The 21,511-nt window shown below is 36.4% G+C and overlaps 2 protein-coding genes across 3 annotated transcripts; one reads left to right on the top strand and one right to left on the bottom strand.

Annotated features, from left to right (window-relative positions):
* Nucleotides 1–1,809: 1,809 nt before the first annotated feature.
* On the top strand, nucleotides 1,810–5,481 carry LOC137733645 (26S proteasome regulatory subunit 8 homolog A). Its single transcript, XM_068472784.2, has 9 exons — nucleotides 1,810–2,161; nucleotides 2,925–3,022; nucleotides 3,126–3,350; nucleotides 3,469–3,531; nucleotides 3,639–3,802; nucleotides 4,206–4,362; nucleotides 4,459–4,557; nucleotides 4,881–4,991; nucleotides 5,087–5,481. Exons 1-9 carry the CDS (start codon nucleotides 1,966–1,968, stop codon nucleotides 5,225–5,227), a joined length of 1,254 nt encoding a protein of 417 aa, XP_068328885.1. The 5' UTR covers nucleotides 1,810–1,965; the 3' UTR covers nucleotides 5,228–5,481.
* A 1,121-nt stretch (nucleotides 5,482–6,602) lies between these two features.
* Nucleotides 6,603–20,503, bottom strand: LOC137735302 (NAD-dependent malic enzyme, mitochondrial). Of its 2 annotated transcripts, XM_068474714.2 has the most exons (19): nucleotides 20,079–20,503; nucleotides 19,353–19,449; nucleotides 18,257–18,375; nucleotides 17,913–18,080; nucleotides 17,023–17,151; nucleotides 15,400–15,460; nucleotides 14,955–15,058; nucleotides 14,769–14,852; nucleotides 12,857–12,963; nucleotides 12,341–12,452; nucleotides 11,800–11,913; nucleotides 11,296–11,361; nucleotides 10,657–10,729; nucleotides 10,469–10,555; nucleotides 9,454–9,508; nucleotides 9,285–9,356; nucleotides 7,544–7,606; nucleotides 7,305–7,419; nucleotides 6,603–7,048 (listed from the first exon to the last, which is right to left on the bottom strand). In XM_068474714.2, the coding sequence occupies exons 1-19, from the start codon at nucleotides 20,268–20,270 to the stop codon at nucleotides 6,974–6,976; spliced, it is 1,893 nt and encodes a 630-aa protein (XP_068330815.1). In that variant the 5' UTR covers nucleotides 20,271–20,503; the 3' UTR covers nucleotides 6,603–6,973. The 2 variants fall into 2 exon arrangements, with proteins under 2 accessions (XP_068330815.1, XP_088553924.1); XM_088697798.1 differs by lacking the exons at nucleotides 6,603–7,048; nucleotides 7,305–7,419; nucleotides 7,544–7,606 and adding an exon at nucleotides 9,066–9,167 and having other exon boundaries at nucleotides 20,079–20,409.
* Between the last annotated feature and the right edge of the window lie 1,008 nt (nucleotides 20,504–21,511).

Here is a 21,511-nt window from a genome sequence, read left to right as displayed (position 1 = left end):
TATGTTTGCATGCATGCATGCATCTCACGTAAAGAAAGGAAGAGGCATGCAATTATGCAACTGGTGTTGGCTGATAGGGGCTGGAGACTCGAGTGAATATTGTTTGCGGTAAGAAGATAGACGTACAATTTGAAGCATCGATCGTAGAGTTGTTGGTACGAATTTGAACCGGCTGAATGATTCCATACAAAAAGGAAAAACCAAACAGCTACAACAAGAAAGACGAAATAAACAGTGAGTAGGAAATAAAAAACTCCAGCCAAGAAGCCAGACAGGATTATCCTAATCAAATCCCATGTCAGCCTCTCTCTCTCTCTTCCTCTTTCTCTCTGTACAGCCTATGTTATACAGTAAAATCACCACTCTTCTCCTATGTATTCTGCAATATTCTCCGCAATCTATCGAAATCATTTGAAATTCCGTCGATATTAAACTGATATTCCATTATATTTCCAAAATTTTGGGGATATCAAACAAACAACACGGATATTGCTAATTTTTCGCCAAACTTTCGAGGATACACGGTACAAATATATCTGTTTTCATTGTCCGTGGCCTAACTTTTTAATCCATGACTACTATAGCTTAATGATATTTTGTTTCATGGACGTTATATGAAGTTTCCAATGATTGTTCGCAATAATGCATGCATTTTGATCTAATAGGACCGGATCATAATTGTCTTGCCTATGATAAATCAGATAAGAGTCATCATTTAAATTGTAGTTAGTGCAAATGGCTTGAGATAATTTCATTTACAAGTCTCACATTCTATAAAAGGTGGCCGTGAATTGCGCATTCCACGTGGATTTGTACCATATGACTTAACTCAATGTTTTTTTAATTTATTATTAAGGAAAGGGGGAGGATTTCGAAATTATTGCAATACTTTTTTTGGGCGCGGAGGGGGGGGTGGGAATTTTTATTTGATGATGCCATATCTCTAGAGTTAATGTTTGGACTTTTTGAGTAGCTCGACAGGTGAAAACCAAAGAAGAGTCGGTTTCGACAAATCTATGGGTTTTAAGTATCAAGTTTTGAAAATCTCTGGAAGTTTTGGAAAACAAGTCTTCAAGTTTAGTATTTATCTTCACTCCCTGCAAAAATCTTCGGTCCAAACTTTTGGCAGACTTTGAGGTAGTCCGTGATTTCGTCCGTATCCTTAGCATGAAGGAAAAGCTTGTTTGAGCACTTCTTCTCTATATCCACAACTGCATCTCAAAAATCTTTGTTTCGTGTAGCTTTGTGAACACATAGTTGCACTTGAATCACATTATTGCTAACTAAATGTGAGACTTCATCCACTAAATTAAATCCTATACTTTTACAGTGTGCTAGATTGGAAGAGACTTTCCATGACTGTCGCTGGTCTTGGATTCCAAGATTGGCCAAGAAAGCTGTGCACCTCTTGGCGTCGCAGCGAAGTAGGGAAATGTGCAATGTGGTTTGGATGGACAGACCTCCATCTTCCCTAGATCATGTTCTCTGTAATGATGGACTTCCTTGTCCACACTAGGTTTGTTTGTGGGTAGTGTGAGGAGTGACGTTTTAGCATTAGGTGAGGCGTCGGGCTCCATGTAACTCCTTCCACTACCTGTTTTTTGGTGCCATGTTTGGTTGTTTGCCTCTTTGTAGGCCTTCTTGTATACCTTTCGGATCTTTGCCCGGATTAATATAATTCTGTTATTAAAAATAAAAAAAAAAGAAGTAAAATCTCAAATTAATGGAATGGGCCCCCAAACAATTTGCACCTCTGAACCCAACTAAAAGCCCAACAAATTCAAGCCCAATAAAAGAACCGGCATTGCTTCAAGAACAGGAAAAACAGAAAACCAAAAAACAAAGGAATTCAGAATTCTTGTGCAACTCGAAGGCAACCTTTTATTTAGGCTTCGCCCGACTTCTCAGATTCAGTCCGCGACGCCAACATCCAATCACTGCACCAATCGCACACGAACAATCGCAATGGCCGCCGCCGGAGTAGAGATCAAGCGCCCGGACGCCGCGCCGGAGGAGACATGCTCCGCCAAGGCCTCCAAGCAAGGCGAGGGACTGCGGCAATACTACCTCCAGCACATCCACGAGCTTCAGCTTCAGGTCCGCCAGAAGACCCACAACCTCAATCGTCTCGAAGCTCAGCGCAACGAGCTCAATTCCCGAGGTTCGATTTTCCCCTAATTCAAAACCCTAATTTCTGATTCTTCAACATTTCAGTTTGTTTAATCTGTCGTGGATTTTAGGTCGTGCCTTCCGGTTTGTGTTTGGGGAAATAAGGTCAAGATTTGATTTATTTGGTTTTGGTTTACTTATATCTAGGAATTTAAATGTTGAGGAGGACGAGGATTTGATGAATCCGGTAGGAAATTCGAGATAATACTAGGAAAGTTTTGTTCTTTTCTAATCTAGGTTGTTGGAATCTTTGTCTGGAAATACCTTAGATTGAAAACTGGAACTTGGTACTAGCTTTCGTTGATATAGGAAGTGTGCTTGCTCACTCTCTGGGTGTTTCGTTGAGGGGTGAAGACACGTTTACTCGGATTATATTTATCGAGTCGTGTTCTTGTTTGTTGTCTTAGTGTAATTATAACCGAGATATAAACCAGTTAACTGGAGTAGAAAGATAATTTACTTTAATAACAGAGGGGATAAGATGAAAGTAAGTGATTTCGGCGATGAAATCAGGTTGTAGTCAAAGTATTATTCAGAGGCTTTCGTATTTTTCTAAAAAAGGTGTCTATTTGATGTACTTGAGCGTGTAAACACGATGCCTGTGAATTGGTGTTTTTGCTTACTTTGGAGTTCTTGTTGCCTTTTCTTCTTTTGCCAGATTTTTTTTCATCCTTTAAACATATGGTAGCAACTAGCAAGTCAATTGGAGTTTTCAAATGATAAATTAAACTTGTTCAAAATTGCAACTTGAACAGTGAGAATGCTGAGGGAAGAACTACAGCTGCTTCAGGAGCCCGGATCATATGTTGGTGAAGTTGTCAAAGTAATGGGAAAGAACAAGGTTTTGGTTAAGGTAAGTAGGAAATTCTTTAAGACCAAGTTGAAAATTATGCAACTTGACTTAATTACAAGACTATTCTTTAGTTTTACATACTTTGTTTCTTTTCGTTTTCCAGGTTCATCCAGAAGGGAAATATGTCGTTGATATTGATAAAAACATTGATATCACAAAGATCACACCATCAACAAGAGTTGCTCTCCGCAATGACAGCTATGTGCTACACTTGGTCTTGCCAAGCAAAGTTGATCCTTTGGTCAACCTTATGAAAGTTGAAAAAGTTCCCGATTCTACTTATGATATGATCGGTGGCCTGGATCAGCAAATCAAGGAAATAAAGGAGGTTTGCTATTGCACTTTTTCTTCTGAATTTGTGTGTTTTGGTGTGGTTTCTTTGATAATACATCCCCACTTTCTTCTACATGTGTTGTAAATGATGTTTAAACATCTTCCATTTCCAGGTCATTGAACTTCCAATTAAGCATCCTGAACTGTTTGAGAGTCTTGGTATAGCTCAGCCAAAGGTAATACTGTGTTGCCAAGCTTTTACATTTCATTATTTACTTACTAGATAGGCGCTAACTGTTACAACTTACATTTGTGCCCTGAAACTAACACTTATATATAACAGGGTGTGCTGCTTTATGGACCACCTGGCACTGGGAAAACACTTTTGGCTAGGGCTGTGGCCCATCATACTGACTGTACATTTATCAGGGTTTCTGGTTCGGAGTTGGTCCAGAAATACATTGGGGAAGGATCTAGAATGGTCAGAGAACTTTTTGTCATGGCCAGGTTGGTTTTGATCTTTCTCATCAAGATTTGTTATAGATATCTATTACTTTTGTTGCCTTGATTTAAGATTTTGTTTCTCTATGACGTGGCGGGAAATCCTAAGCTGGAACAAGCTATTTATTCATAACTGTAATGTTGGGAATCGGTAATAGTATTATGGGATCATCTGGGGTGTATATGTTCCTCCAGTCTAGGGGTGTCCCTGAACTTTCAAGTATATGTTTGACATTATTTGCTGCACGATCTAGGTTGTGGAGGAATCTGTAATCATTTAATGATCTTGTCAAGTCTGCCAGTCCGAATTAATTGAAAAATGATTATGGGATGCACTCACTTACTGTTGTTGATCTGATTTGCTCTCATTTGTTTGCTTACTTTATTTCAATTTGGTTTTTTATCTCAGGGAACATGCACCATCTATCATTTTTATGGATGAAATTGACAGTATTGGATCTGCTCGTATGGAATCTGGTAGTGGCAATGGTGATAGTGAGGTGCAGCGGACTATGCTTGAGCTTCTCAACCAGCTTGATGGATTTGAAGCATCAAACAAGATCAAGGTACTGAACCAAATGTGGATTCAATGGTTAGAAATGCAGTATAATGTTTCTGAACATTTTCATCTGACCACCGTCTTTCAATTACATTTTTGACAGGTTTTAATGGCCACAAATCGTATTGATATTCTGGATCAAGCTCTACTTAGGCCAGGACGAATTGACAGGAAAATTGAGTTTCCAAATCCTAGTGAAGAGGTACATGCTTGTCACGATGGTAGAATTGACCCCTTGCAGTAGGTTGCTTTACTTTGTCATAGGTCAACATTTATTGTATTGATTGTCTGTATAATGGAGGTTGATCAGCAGTAAATGCACAGTAGAGTGCAGTTGCTATCCAATCAGAATAGATATGAATAAGTAGGATAATAAAAGAAAATGCCACAAAAGTCGGCGTAAATTTTTCCAATATTCGCATGTTCCAACCTTCTAGTCTTATTGTATTTTTGATGGTTGTCATTGCCTAGTTTATCGAACATCACTTGCATACAATACTTACTAATGCATTTAACAAATTGCAGTCTCGTTGGGATATCTTGAAAATTCATTCAAGAAGAATGAATTTGATGCGTGGAATTGACCTGAAGAAGATTGCAGAGAAGATGAATGGTGCATCTGGTGCAGAACTGAAGGTACCCTTGTTTTGTTTTCCTTGGGGTTTATCACTAAGCGAGGTTTTGTGTGCTGTAACAAATATTTACTGTCGTTTTATTTTTCCATCTTGCAGGCTGTTTGCACAGAAGCTGGCATGTTTGCTTTGAGGGAGAGAAGGGTTCATGTGACGCAAGAAGATTTTGAGATGGCAGTGGCCAAGGTAATGAAGAAGGAGAATGAGAAAAACATGTCGTTGCGCAAGTTGTGGAAGTAAATTACGTTACCATGGTGTTCTTGGAGCAATGTAGGCACGAAGGACGATGTTTATGAGGATATTTGCAGGCATGGGCATCTTGCCTGGCTTCTCCTTGCTTGCATTTTTACTTACCGGTTGGAGGGTTTAAACCATGTTGTTTTTACTTGCAAACTATCAAGTGTGTGCCCCTATGTTCAAGTCATATATATTTTTCAATTCCAAATTATTTTTATGTTTTCTTCTAGCGTCAATGCATCAAATTAGACTGGCAATTTTCTGTTTTGATATTACGTCATAATTAGAACCATTTATTCTCTTATCATCATCATTTAAGGGCTGTATGTGTTGAACAACCCAACGGTTGACTCTTATGATAAACTGATGGCCCATTGTTAATGAAGGAGGAATGACTCCACAAATAAAATAGCAAACCCTAATACTGTAACACAAACATAATCCTTGCTCAGGTTCTCTCTCTCTCTGTCACCAAAAGCAATATTCTATTTTCATTTTGGTCTAATCTAATCCAGACTACAGAATGAGGACCCAAAACTTTGAACTAGAGGCCACCTAATACTACGGTTTAGTGGTATATTTCTTCACTTAAAAGTAAGAGATTTTAGGTTCGATTTTCTCCAAATGCATTTGAATCACATTATTGCTAGCTCATTGTGTGACTTAGCCCAGTCTCCGTCCCTTAGTGTAGATAATTTGTTTGTTCAAACAAAAATAAAAAAAATAAAAAAAACCTAGAGCTAGAGCGGTTGGAGGCGAAAGCATCTGCTCTTGCTAATTGTATAAATTACCATTTGCCATTTTGGTATGTTAGGAATAGAGTACAAGAACACTGAGAGACTCATTTTTTGTGGAAACATGAACATTGGCATGAGAATGTGAAAGTAAACGAGTCACATTGGTGAAAGGAGAAACCTTACATTGGCTTACAAGAGGTTAGGTTACTTCCTGCCAATTGTTTTATAATGGAACCTTAACTTTATTCATGGTAGCAGAGCAGATTGGCTCACGTGTAAAACCCAATGGCCATACGTGCTTCACATCACCTAATTGGTGTTGTTCACATTGCCAAACACGTGAGGTAGCGTGTGGTGAGACCCCAACTTTCTAGAATTGGTATCTAATTGGGTATAACTGGATATGAAACGTTGTTTTTTCTCCGAGCTGCAGATGATGAGCGTATGCTGTGCAACGTCAAGAGATCGATACAATGTTCCCAGAGGATGGCACCTATCACTGGTTTGAAACCACCAATGCAGGTAAGAGTGCCCCCAAGGCTGATGGCGCATTGCAAACGTTCGAATCAGCAAACTTTTCAAGCGTTAGAAAGCAAAAATGTTAGATATTAGTCCCTAAACCTTGTTTGCGACCAGTAATATTGAATTACGCAAAATGATTCTCTATAGAAGTGCTGCAATATTAATGCTACAAGCATCATCATTCTCAACACTTTGTTTTTTGGGTTTATAACTTTACATCTCTGCCTATCCCTCTAACATATCATATTTGAATCAAACTTAAAATTGAGGGTCCACGAATGGGTTCTTTTATACGAGAGATATTCTACTTTAATATACCTTGAATGCGGAGGGAGATTCGAACTTGGGTAAGGCTTATTTTTAGCAGTATCCTTTATAAGCTTCATCAAGTCTCAATTAACCCTACAATCTAATGTATCTCGCTTTATTTGACCAAACGAATCGATGCATACAACACCTGTATCAGTTATTCCTCGTCTGTGGGTGATGATCATTCGTCTCTGTAAACTAGTGTCGGGTATTCTGGACTCCACATGTTGTTCAGCACATATTCTTTGATTTCTTCCTGCAATCCATAACCATATCAATGAGCGCTACTATCGATAATGTTTTGAGAGTCAAGAAATTCATGCTATCTTGTCGATGAAGGCTGGAAACTGATTAAACCCGGCATGGATATGAAACGACAGCCTTCGTCAATATTCATATGACATCATAAATTTAGATTCAACAGCAAAATTGGCTTGTAGTTCGAAGAGATTTATAAGACACTCGAATATCTTGTCATCAGAAATAGCAAAAGAAGTGTAAAGCAGGTATACCTGACTAAGTTTCCGCAGCTCTCGAGCATCCAGTTCACGGTACCCTTCGGCTAGATCCTCTTCTATGGCTTCCTTTATCACAGCTGCAGCCACCTCCTTTGTGATATCTCGTATGCTGCAAATATGAATCCAGTGTATGGACATGCATAAGACCTTGAGTATAAATCCTTTAACATGAATTAAAGATAAAAACAGCGGAAATGACACAAAAAGAAGCAATGAGGTCACTGATGCTATACCTAGATATAGAAGGGTAGATAATCCCTTTAAGAACATCCTCATCTGACATATATGCTGCTAGGCTGTTATTTTCAATCAACTGTTAGAACTCAGAACAACCTAAAGCATAATCTGGAAAATATTCTAGAAAGTTGAATATTTATATGCATATACATATATATATATATATATATATATATATATATATATATTCTAGAAATACACACACACACACACACACACACACACACACACACATATATATATATGCATAATCTGGAAAATATTCTACAAAGTTGAATATTTATATGCATCTATATATATAAATATTCTAGAAATACACACACACACACACACACACACATATATATATATGTGTGTGTGTGTGTGTGTTTCTAGAATATTTATACACACACACACACGCATATCTCTTCAAGAAAAAATCTGTGCGTATGATCATATAACAGGAATTGGAATCTGTACCATAAACAAAGTCTACAATAAACAAGCAGATTTTTCCACTTTGTTTTCCACACTTAAGGCCATCTCCAACCGAAGGGTCCAAAGGGCCAGAGAGCCAAAAATAGCCCGAAAACCGTCTCCAACCGAGGGCTAGGCCAGAGGGCTCGTGAGCTCCACGGAATCTCAAAGGGCCAAAGGGCTAGAGGATTGGCCCAATCTAGCCAGCCAGTCAGCCCCGGGCTGGGCTAGAAATTCTAGCATTCTTGTTGGATATAAATATATTCATGTCGATTACATCCGACAGGAATTCTAAGCCAAATTTCAAATGCAAAGGCTAGTTGACGTCAGCTAGCCGTTATTTTTGAATTTTTTTTTTTACAATTTTATTTATTATTATTATTTTTTTTTTTACACATTTTTTTTCCTATAACTTCTATTTTTTTCTATAACTTCCTATAACTTCTATTTTACAAAATTTGTTTTATATTTTTTTCTAAATTATATATATTTTTCCTATAACTTTTATTTTACAAAATTTGAATTTAATTTAAGTTGTTGTTTTTAAATAATAAATTATGTTGTAATTTTTTACCGTACTTAGCCGTTGGATTTGAATTTGAATTTGAATTTAAGTTGGTAGTTTTTAAATAATAAATTATGTTTGGCCCTATGGCCCTTTGGCCTTCGGTTGGAGACGGTTTTTTGTGACAGGGCTAAAACGAGCCCTATGGCCCTTGGTTGGAGATGGAGGCAAATATGACCCTGTACTGTTCATTAAAATATTAATATCTTGGTGGGCCAGAGGGCTGAAACGAGCCCTCTGGCCAACCTTCGGTTGGAGATGGCCTAAGGTTCAAACATGATCCTCAACGGACTAAATAATAAGTCGCAATCACAAATGAGGGTAATAATTCTAACAAAATTCTTCCCTGGAATATTTTCTCAATATCTCTCCACTAGCATACAATTACTACCTTATACTTGGCATTATGTGCTCTCTGAGAGTGTTATCCTTTAACAATCTCTCCCACATGTCAAATTACAGTTTTCGAAATAGAAAATATAAGGGAGACTTTATACTTCAGGGGAAGAGGGAATTGAACCCTCTTCAATTGATCAGCCAACACTGTTTACCGCAATTTCTTATGTGTCAAGATGAATCTTGTTGATTATACTTTATAACTGATTATTCAAGGAAAATATTAGAAATTCATAGATTGTGAAATTCTTTTTGACCCAAGCTAGACTGTTGAAATGTTCATCCAGTAAAAGTTAATTCTTAAAGTAGATGAGAAATACCACTCGGCTGCGGCCTGCAGCATGCCATCGGAGACGATTCTGGAGCCAGATAATAGAGTACCAAGTCCAATACTGCATGAACAAAGTAGAATTTGTAATCATGTAACACAAAACTGAAATTTTAAGTTGGATCTGGATGACTTTATAAAAGGGAAAGTGGACAACTAACCCTGGAAAAAGGTACATGTTGTTTCCCTGGTTGCAGTGCCCAATATGGCCATTTCCTATGAAATATAGAACTTCAGGTAAGAGCTTCCGGTAATGTATTTTATAAAAAAAAGAATGCAGAGGATTCATAAATCTGAAATATTACTAGCAGAGTAGCTGTTATAAATTGTAAACAAAGCTGAGGAATCTTTTCTAGGGCTGAAAAGAAGTTCTTTTAATTCTCATTTGGTAGTCAAATACTCCCTTTCCCTTTACATGAAAGAGAGCCACAAACAGGATCAGAATCAAGCAACCGTTGCCTCGGGTGTGTATGTTGCATGAAAACAGAGTTATGTTGATTTACTTTGGTAATTCTCTGACCAGTCACCTATCTAAGATGATGCATCGTCTACTCACATTCTGGTCCAAGTTTTGCAACGTTTAGCCTGGGTTACATTCTTATATAGGGCTCCTACGTTTATTTAAGAATTCAATCTTTCATTATGAGCATCAAGGGTAAGTTTTCCATTCTTAGACTGGTTCAGTCATGAACTTGTCTCTCTGCCTCAGTCCTTGGCCACACAGTATTTTGAAGACTTTAACCTTCCACTACCTATAAATGTTCCTTATTCCTGATTCTTATTTCCCACAAACTCGTTATACATGCTTGTAAAATACTGTTTTCATTTCCGTAGACGTATTTTAATCCTCAACTTTATCAAGTGTAATCATCTCAAAATGTACATAAGCAAACAAAAAAGAAAGAAGGTTCCCTTTAAATAAAGAACGAAAACAACAAGAAGAAAGGGAGCAAAACATAATGGCCCCATATTTGATCTAATAAAAGAATGAGGTACAAGGATAATTATGCCTCGTGACAATCATTCGCGCCCCTAATTCTTTATAAGGAAAACATCGGCGATGTAGTACTCATCAGTTCCATTGTTACCAGATACACTTGATAACGAGTTCAGCATTATGCTTACTCATAAAGAAAAAGATGTATGAGGAAAAAAAAAAAGTTTCTTGATACATACCAAGATTCACATCTTTGAATGGACTTCCACTTGCAAAAACAATATTATCACCCACAATAGAGAATGCTTCTTCGGGAGTACACTCAGCTGTTCCAAAACAAAACAATGTAGCTCAACACCACAAACCAAGCTAGATTCCATACCCTATTTTCCCCCAATCTCAGACCCAAAAGGAAAAAAAGGCATACCATTTGTTGTTGGATTTGACATTGCAAAGATGGCTGGTCTAGTTGATGTTGAACTTCTAAGGGCCTCTAATACCTAAAATTTACATCTGCTTGACATCAACTTTGAAAGAACAAAACTGCTAGGCGTAGCACAATCCAAACATTCTACAGAGGGATAAGAGATAAGCTAACAAAAATGGTACAAACTTGGACCATAAAGGTGCAGCAAAAGAACTGAGACAGTTCATAAATACTTTTGTAATTCACATTCAGATCACCCCTACGAATTTTGCATTCGTATCTTACAGAACAGGTTGAAATAACAAAATTTGTACATGACCATGAGACAAAAACAACATCCGTAGTATTCCCTTGAACAAAAGTTTCATTTCTGCGTTATACCAATAAATTATGTTATATTAAACCTTCTTAACTTAGAAAAATCAAGTATTTCTTCCTTGACAGAAGTGCTACTGGACACCTACGAGCTAAATTTTTATCCATCATCATTTCTGAAGTGTAAAACAATTAATCAATATCCAAAATTCATTCTAACTAGAAAAACATTTCACATGCAAAACAATTATTCAATATAAAAAAGGGCTATACTCCAAGTTTTTAACTAAAATCATTTCAAGTACATAAATGCATTCTAACTACCTCTTTTGAGAACAATCCCCCGACTGCAGAAAGTCCAAGCAGCACATCAGGTTTGACTTGATTGACCTGATTAGCAAAGATTACTAAACGTGGTCACGAGTAGTGAAAAAATGACAGTGGCTACAATTTTAGTAAAAAAAATATAACAAATAAATAACTACTTTCCCATATCAAGGATATAGTATTGAACTTAGAACGTTAAAAAAAACCATATTTATTAGAGGGATCATAAATGCTAATTATTCTTTATGTATCACCAGATTCAGCTCAAATTTCTAACACACTACATAAATAACTCTTAGATAAACCAGTATTGTTGTACAATTGATTGTAAAAGGAATTATAAATTCATTAATGCAATTCTTGCAACACGTTTACACAATATCCTTTTTTCAAAGAGATAGGTCATACCAGATTCCTGTACTATATTTTAATTCTCTAAACATGGAAAAATCTCAACCAAAATCAAATTTATATAGTCTGAAGTGTGAAAAGTATACAAACCACTTCCACAAGACTTGCGCCTTCTCTTAACCCTTGACGATTAATTTCTTTGACTTTCCTTGCAAATGGGCGGGCATCTGGATCAATATCTTCACGTTCCTCTGTGATCAGACCCTGCATACATGACAACCAACATTATTTTCAACTTCATTATCTTGTCTGGGTAATGATGCAGCAACTAGAACAGACAGTATTTTAAACTGCATCCACTTTAAATCATCAATCCGGAATTCTGGATATAGAGCACAAGTATGTGGAAGAACCCTATAGCCACCATAAGGTTATCTGATGAAACAAAGAAGCTACAAACAGAAGTCCTCACACCTTACATTTCAGCATCACATGTTAATACTAATGAAACTCAATAGATAAAATAGCCAATTCGGTTTGCTCAGCAGATACTTCAACAGTTCTGCTTACGGGAAGAAACTGCTTCAATGATGTGATGGGGTGGAATATGGAAATGAAAAAACAGGGCACTTATATCAAGGCTCACTATTGAGTGGAGTTTTATAAAAGCATTGTGTGACTGCTCCCTCACCTTGGCATCAACCACCCAGAATTGTCTGCCTGCACTGTGAAATGCATCTTCATTGTTTCCTAACATCCTTGCCATTGTCTTCCGTGCAGCATTAAGAACCCCTATTCCTGCACTGCAGAAACGCAAAGAATAAGCAAAACAGCCTTTGATAAATCAATGTGATACAGTAAATGGTTTAGCAGTGTTGCATGTCTGTTTGACATGTAAATCATAGACTGCAAGGAACTTCACTCCGCAATAGAATATCTCTCCATTTAAAATACAATAGAACAGAAACTAGAGCACTAAGAAAATAGGCCCTCTCTAAGTCCCACGTACAAATATAATAAACTGACGGGCAAACAATAATGTTTAGAGTTGTTGGAGGAACAACCATATTCAAGGGACAACTAACATCTTATCAGCCATTAAGTCAATAAATAAAGGAACACTCTATCTGGTTTTCATTACGCTCTATCATGTCTTTCATTGCTCAGAAGTGTATGCTTTAAAGAATTGAGTATTTTAAGTACTAACCTTCCAGCACCAGCAACAACAATTTTTTGTTTAGGGAAGTCAATCATTGACCTTCCTTGTGCCCTTACGGCTCCTAAAAGTCCAGCTAATGCAACTCCTGCTGTTCCCTGTAAGAATATTGACATGAAATTAGATTAAATAAACCAAAATGGAAGGTAAGTTATATTTCCATATATCCCAGTTTGAAAGCCAGGTCCATATGTAAGAAATAAGACAATTTTAGAACAGGTACACACACACACACACACACATATACACACAAACTTATATATATATATGTGTGTGTGTGTGTGTGTGTGTGTATAATTGCTTACAAAAGCTTAAGCAATTAGTAAATCATGCAACATTGAACATCAAACCAACACCCTTCTTCATATGCATCATTTCCTTGCTTTGCACGTGGAAAGGCAGGCAAATATCTAGATTCAGGTTTTAAAATCAGGAAGGTTGAAGAATTGTTACTGATGTTCCTGTTACTGTCCAGTTAATCTACCATCAATCATTATTGTAACAATTGTAAATATCAGTCCCCCTTTATTAAGGGTTCAAATAACCTTATTTGGGGGACAACTTCTGAGGCCCACTTCGGATTTCATTTCAAACATACAAACCGTCTATTTTTAAATTCGTCGTTCAAAGATCATCCTTGCAGAAAATTAGGCAAATCTGTATCCATTAACACATCCAATGTAGTGAAGAAATAGACGAGCACGGTATTTCAAGAAAGACCACAGAAACAACCATTTAATTGATAGGTTAAATGATTTCAGATTTAAGTGCTTTCTTTGCAAGGATCTTTGAGGGAATAATAAAAGGTTTTAATCTTTAAAATACAATGAGGAGTGGCCACTTAGTATTACGGTCTAGTGGTATTCCTCTTCACTTGTAAGTGAGAGGTCTTAGGTTCGATTCTCACCAAGGGCGAATTTGAACCAAATTATTGCTAGCCCATTGTGAGGCTAAACCCACCCCGTCCCCCTTAGTTTAGATAGTATCGTCTGTTAAAAAAAAAAAAAAAAAAAAATACAATGAAGAGTGGGCCCTACAAGGGTGCATTCATAAAATCTTATTTGAGGGATCCCTCAATTGATGTTGGAGTAACGGTAACAAGAACAAAAAGTACATATGCACACACATATGTGCCTACACATACACATCTATGATTCTATGCATCTACATATATATAAGCCATACTGTAGAAACATATACAAATCATATTGAATGAGTGTATAAAACAACATACACAGACGATAGTCAAATTGAGCAATACCAATGTTTTCATTTTCCTGTTTATTACACAAACACGAAATTTACAGCCTGGTATACAAATATATGGGAAACTGTACTTTTGCCCAACTAGAGATGATAAATTTCTGGGTATGTTCTATGTTGATATATTACTAGTGATACAATGCAAACGGAAAACTAGGGTTTTTTCACAAGGTCCAAAACTTTCTATTCAAGACACTTGTACCTATATTCTGAATGTAACTAAAGGGCACTTCTCAAATAAACGTTCAGCATCACCCAAGCATGTGAATAAAAGATGTACAGTGAAGACGAATTATTTTTGTTGGAAACCAAAGGTATGTAAAAATATTCTTTTGACTTTAACCCCAACCTCAGAGCTAGGGAAAAATGTAAAGATGTAAATTGTGTGTCTCAATGTAGATTTCCAAAGCTTTTTTTTTTTTTTTTTTTTTCTATGGAAAGATTTGCTTTTGCAGACTACAGAAAATAGGACTGGGCATTTTAAACAGAAAGAAGCCTGTAGAATTGGGACTACAAACAATACTTTAGTTTGAAAAGTGCAAAATTGAGGCCTTTACTGAGAAAGTGAGCAAGGAGTTTAAACGATGACACATCCATCAAATAAAGATGATCTATCTCATGAAATGAAGTAGTCAAATACCTGAACATCATCATTAAACATTCTATAGGTACTTCTGTAACGCTGTAACAACTTAAAGGCCCACTTGCTTTGGAAGTCTTCAAACTGCACAGAAAAGTTGTGTAAGTATCTATTTAAAGAAAACTGGTGCATATTAGCATTCCAGCTTCTTGTAACTATGTAAACATGAATGACACTTCAAATTACCTGCACAATCACATTTGGCCAACGAGTAAACACAGCTTCCATAAATTCATCAACAACAGCAACATATTCATCACCATCAAGACGATGTCTATCCAATCCCAAATCTAAGAATAAAGAATGGATGGTTGTTGATTGCTATGGATATAAAATCAACCGTAGAAGAATACTTGCACATAAGGAAAGAATTCAGAGAGAAATATAAATACTACTAATGCCAGAGTGAATATTAATGATCTGAAAAGTGAGAACTAAACATAAAAGAGGAGAATTGAATCATAACATAATGGTGTTTTCTGAAATGATTGTCACCAAATTCTTTAGAGTGCCAATTCATTGTCTTCGCATATTTAATATATTGTACCAGCATCATATTTACAATGCAAAGAATCATAACAGCGGCTTCTTATACCATAGATTGACCAAGATTGGATGAGGAAATACTTACATAACGGGTCCTTGAGCAGCTTTTCATTGTTAGTTCCCACATCAATCATCACAGGAAGTACCTATAGTAGGCAGGATAAGGGATGAAGAACAATAGGAAAGAAAGTCCAAAACAACTCTCCACATGTGACCATGAGGAGAGTATGTATGAAATGATGCATAGTAGAAATCAAGATGAAGGTTCACCAGGTCAAGTGACAGAGAAAAGATAAATGACCTCATCAATGGCAAACACCCAACAAGATCAAGTGGTTCACAATCATGGAAGATGAAAGTATCACCAATTTCCTACTATTACAATAAGAACCCTCTAGCAGTTGCTGTATTTTATATATACAAGAAACAATTTTACAGCTAAAAGGAAACAGAAACATATGGAAAAATTGTTGTCTTAAAGCCCATTAAGCCAGGAGGGATACCATGAAAAAGAATGACACAAACCCAAATATGATTTGCCAAAAGAATTTAACATATAGGATGAACCTTATTTAGATGGGGTTGAAAGTTGAGGTTCCACCATAAAACCAATTGGCAATATGGGGAGTAGCCCAACCTCTTATAAGCCCATGCAAGGTCCCTCCTCCCATCAATGTGAGACTCATTCTCAACTAGGGATGGCAATTTAACCCGTCAAATCCGATCCCTGCAAGTAACCGATCCGAATGGTTCGGTTTCGGGTATAAAATTTCGGGTATTTTACCGGCATGGGTAACCGTCGGGTGAATTTTTCGGTTTCGGGTTCGGTTATGGTTATTGGGGTATCCGCCCCAAACCCATACCCGAAACCGAACCATTTCATCTATAAATAAAAAAAATATAAATATTTATTATATGAAAATGGGTTGTTAATAATCATGCATTATTAAATATGAAGTTAATTATTTACTTTTATATCATTAATAATAGGAATTATATGCTTATAATTTTTAAGAGTGTAAATGTTTTCTTAGTAATACAATTTTTTAATATTACTTATTAGATGCATTGTATCAATTGTATTAATAATAGCAATTTATTTAATATCTTTTTTTTTTTTTTTTTTAAATATTCTTCATTTAGTTAATAATATAAATAAATATATAAATCTCATAATGGGGAAAACCGTTTCCCGATAAAAAATCCATCACCCGACGGGTTCGGATATGAGGAAAACCCGTTCGGGGATTCTACGGGTTCGGGTTTGGGGAAAATAAACGGGTTTGGGTTTGGGGATGGCACATCCGAACCCAATCCGCCCCATTGCCATCCCTATTCTCAACATGCCACCTCACGTGTGGCGAATTTTCAAGCCTAACACGTGGACAACACAACGGGATGACGTGGAGCATACGTGGCCGTTTGGCTTCACACGTGGGACAACCTGCTCTAATACCATGAAGAAAGTTGAGGTTCCACCATAAAACCAATTGGCAATATGGGAAGTAGCCCAACCTCTTATAAGCCCATGCAAGGTCCCTCCTCCCATCAATGTGGGACTCATTCTCAACAGGGTTCATTGATACAAATTTGACAATCATCACTTGCAATAATATTTGGATGTATATGTTGAAACAAACACATCACGGTTATCTAATTAGGTGATAAAGCATAGTCAAAAGGGGAAAAAAAGAGAGCAAGAGATTACTCTTTGAGGGTTTATTCCAGCAGCAGCAACATATAAATCTAGCTTCCCAATCGCAATTCCAATTCCCTGGACTCCAAGGTCTCCAAGACCCAATATTCTGCTCCCATCAGTAACAACAATCATATCAACCTGCACATGATTTCCATGAGTGATCACATGAATTATGTTGCAACATTTCTTGAATACCAAAATTAGGCTGCGTTATTTCTATGAATAACAAAATTGATATTCACATTCAATAACCCATACCACAGCAAAAGTGTTGAAATGAGAAGGGTAAAAAAATTTAGCCTCTGTCTTAAAACCTTTTTCCTCCTAGTTTTTGACACATTGAACCTTAATAAGTATAATCTATTTGGTTAAACCAGGTCAAATATGAACCCACATCTCTCACTCTGAGGCTTTACACTTCTACCTTTTTTTGATTAAGTAGTCAATGTTTGTCTCACTCACTTAAAATAAAAAAAATAAAAAAACCTTAACTTCCAAACATATAGCCATGTAAAATGCACGGACAATAGAAAATCAAGCACCAAGAACTAGCATATTGACCGACAAAATATAACAAAGACAATTGAAGTTTGGAACTAAATAAAATAAGAAAGACTCAGTAAAAATACTGATAGCTAAGACTAAATTTTTTAAGTCTTAATAATTTTTTAACAATGATTCTAAGCGACTCACTAGCAGTCAAGATTTATTTATGTACTTTTCCTATACGAGAAAAAAGAGAATATTATATTAACAGAAAAGAGTAAAGACAAGCATAGTGAACTAGTGGTCTGCTTAACTGAAAAACACAACCTATGAAAGCCTGAGAAAGCAAAAACCAATCCACAAAGTGATGATAACTGGCCTACATGAGGGCACCATTAATAAGTATAAAAGACCTGATCAGCTGGCCAGTTATAAACCATGGACATCATTTCTCCACGATCTTCTGCACTGAAGTACATTCCTCTGGGCCTTCTAAACAGACCACTGTAGTTCTGGCAAACAAGACCTACAGTAGGAGTGTAGACTATAGGTGCATACTCCTCAATATTGGCAATCAAAACCTGTTCATACATTACAATTTTAAATAAATCATGATCCATTAGAAAAAGTAACATTTCAACTTACGCATTAAAATTTTGAAACATGTTCTTTTTAGACTATCACCTAATGAAGATACATGGTACACTTCAATTTAAAATACTATACAAGTAGATGAATGCTGAAGTTTGCAACTCACTTTATAATACATTGTCTCATTTCTGTCATGCAACCGGTTAAGTATCCGCCACTTGGCCAGAGCATTTGGATCAAATGGTCCATCTCTTACTTGCTCTTCAAGTCTCTTCAGATCAGCCACTGTCAATTAACAAATTCCAATAGGTATTACTAAAAACATTCAATTAGTTTATCTGGAAATAAAATGTGTTTGAACATCTAAAACTAAGAGTGAAAGCAACTTAAGAAATTTTTTATTACGATGCTTAAACACTACAAAAATCCAAGAGTATGCAAAATTCTTGCTGCTCTCGTAAACTTAAGAAATCTAACACACTAGGGACTACCTTCCGAAACACACAAGTAGAAGAAGCAAGGGGAGGAGAAAGAGAAGTGATTCAGAGACCACAACAAACTAATACGATCTTCCCCTTAGTTCCTGACTACCTAAGCCACTAAAAAGAGGCCTGAAGACACAACTGTTCATTCTGTATCACATGTAAAGATGCAGAAAATTTTGAAAATTATTCCTTCTTATTAATATTAAGCATATTCCCTTTATTTATTTATTTATATGTTGGCCATCCTGCTCCCAGCATATTTAAGAGACCAGTTAGTCAAGAATGGCCCTTTAAAAAAGTATTAGTACCTTTGACTTTAACAACAAAAACAATTAGATCTTTAACATATCAAGGTATATGCACCAACTAAATTAAGAACTGAATTTATAAAATAACATGTATTAGTAGGGCTAGTCCAAAGAGAGCTAAAATGTTACGCTTGCGGAAGCTTGCTACACATTTCTTCTTTTACTATACACCACCACTATTAGTATCAGTCATTTTCCACATTCGTTGAGGTTTAAATATGCATATCCTCAATCTTCCAAAATAACTTAAATTTGTCATATATCCAAAGAAATTGAAGGGCCCCATTAACAATTTTAACATAAGTTGTATGTGTGCATAGATTACTATTTTACATTTAGGATTTATTTCTAAACCATCAGATCACATATATGAGCTTTTCATATCTGTTTCTTACCCTCAAACGGAAAGAGTATAAACTTGTCTCTACAAAAGGAAAAAGAACCAAAAAGGAAGTAAGAACAGACTTACTGAAGCGTTCAATTTGATGCTCGGTAGACATAACGTTGGGAGGGAGAAGTCCCCGAAGATCAAGACGATCTCGTTCTGTGAAGGAAAATGACGTCCCCTAATTTGACAATCATTTAAAGGCAAAAAAAAAAAAAAAAAAAAAAAAAAAAAAAAAAAGAACAAAAACAAAAACAAAAGCAAAGATCAACTCTTTGTAACTTCAAAATCAAATTAACCAAACATAAAACACGCGAAGATGATAAACGCCATCACCATTCATATGCAATAATATATAGTAACACACAAAGCCATGGTTAGCTGACGCACCAATAATCAACACTCATTCAAATTAAAATTAAAAAAAACGACTCGTATCTCGAATTTAGATTACACAGAAAGAGCTCTGCTCTGTACCAACAAATCAAAAGTTTATTTCCAGAACTAAAAAAAAAAAGGTTATTTCTCAGAAGTTGAAATAATTAGGCACATTGCTTAAACAATAATCTAATTTCGATTATTCAGTAAATAACATGATTTTCGCTCAATAGTTTGCTTAACCAACAACAATTAACATAACTAATCTCTTACATCTTAAGCCATCACACAAAACAATCCATCCAATTTACAAAATGTGCCGCACATAATCAAATCCTCCCAACCAATCAATTAGTATTATGATGAAAAATATATAAAATTAAAGAAAGCAAATTGAGCAAAAGAAAACGAGGGATTGGATTTGTTTGTTACTTTATTGAACCAGGGATCGTGAAGAATGTCGAGGCTGCGCTTGTGAACGATGATCGGGCGGTGGCCCTCGGTTGTAGTGAATGATCTGGAGTGCGGGAGCAGAGGATTGGTGCCCGTTCCCCTCACTCTGTACCTCTTGAGGTGTCTGACGACGGACGACGACAGCCTGATCGGCGAGTTGAAGTTCGACATGCCTCCGACCCCGGCCGACTAGTCGCAGCTTTTGCCTGTAGAGAGAGAAACAAGAGAGAGAAAGAGAGAGGGGGGAGTGAAGTGGGACGAGGGAGAATCTGTGATTCTGTTTCGTTAAATGGCATTGGCTTCCATTCCCCCCGAATTGCAAAGGGAGAGAGTTTTTGGCATACTTGTCAACAGTCAAAGCAGTTGGGCGGGGCCCGCCGTCGCTAATACGCGGGGACCAACACACGTCCGTTTGTTTGCATGTTGCCTTTTTTAGCACTGGCTCAAGAGGAAAAGAATGGGATCTTAGGGATTTTATGCTCGTGATCGTTCATCATACATTGTGCGATCAATTTTTGTTAGATATTATTTATATATAATTTAAAATTTAAAATTTTGAAATGATTTGTAACTTCATGATGTACGATGAACGATCACGATCACGAAAACTTAAGATTTTTAGGAAAATAATCTGACGGCTCAAGCTACTTAATTTTATTTTATTTTATTTTTAATGTTCAGAGGGTAAATTTCGTTACCATCAAACAGCACATACATACAAAAAAGCCCCAATACAACAAATTAAGCACAAAGTAAGGCAAGACCTCAAACGTAAAAAAACAGTGCCTAAAGTCAGCAAAGGGCCATCACAAAAACCAAACAAACAAAAAAAACTAAAGTAATTTACACCCCTGCCATCACCATAGCCACAGAAATTCACCACCACACTGCAGCCTAAAGTCCGATCAAATAAGGGCTCAAGAAGGAGAAAACACAAAGCTTCATCATCCTCGAAACAGCACCATACAATCTGTCACCACAAGACGAAAGAAACCGATGGGAAGCTGATGGGAAAACCACAAGCATCCGTGCCAATAGGGACGGAGTTAGAAATTTCTTTTAGTGAGGGCAACCCGAAAATCAATTAAGAAAACCTTATTATAGTATGACTTATAACCAATATGAAAATAGGGATGATTTCAAATGATAATATATCACAATTCCAATGTTACAAAAATTTCAGTGTAGTAGTGGAAAGTGGCAAAGTGATAGGAAAAATGTTAATACATAATTACGCAAGAGTGATATTTTTCGGTTTGAATGACAGAACAAGAGCACTTTTGCTCATATAATATTTGATATGGAATATACACAGTATGAAAGTATGTTGGATACTAGGTACATATATTTTCTTAAAAAATAATACGTGTGTATTATATAATTGTAGTCTGCGACTTAACAAACAAATCACT

The sequence above is a fragment of the Pyrus communis genome, chromosome 7, assembly GCF_041283825.1.
Source record: "Pyrus communis isolate YQ-2024b chromosome 7, ASM4128382v1, whole genome shotgun sequence".
NCBI lineage: Eukaryota > Viridiplantae > Streptophyta > Magnoliopsida > Rosales > Rosaceae > Pyrus > Pyrus communis.
Note: the sequence above shows the minus strand (reverse complement) of the source record. Positions and strands in the feature narration are given on the sequence as shown.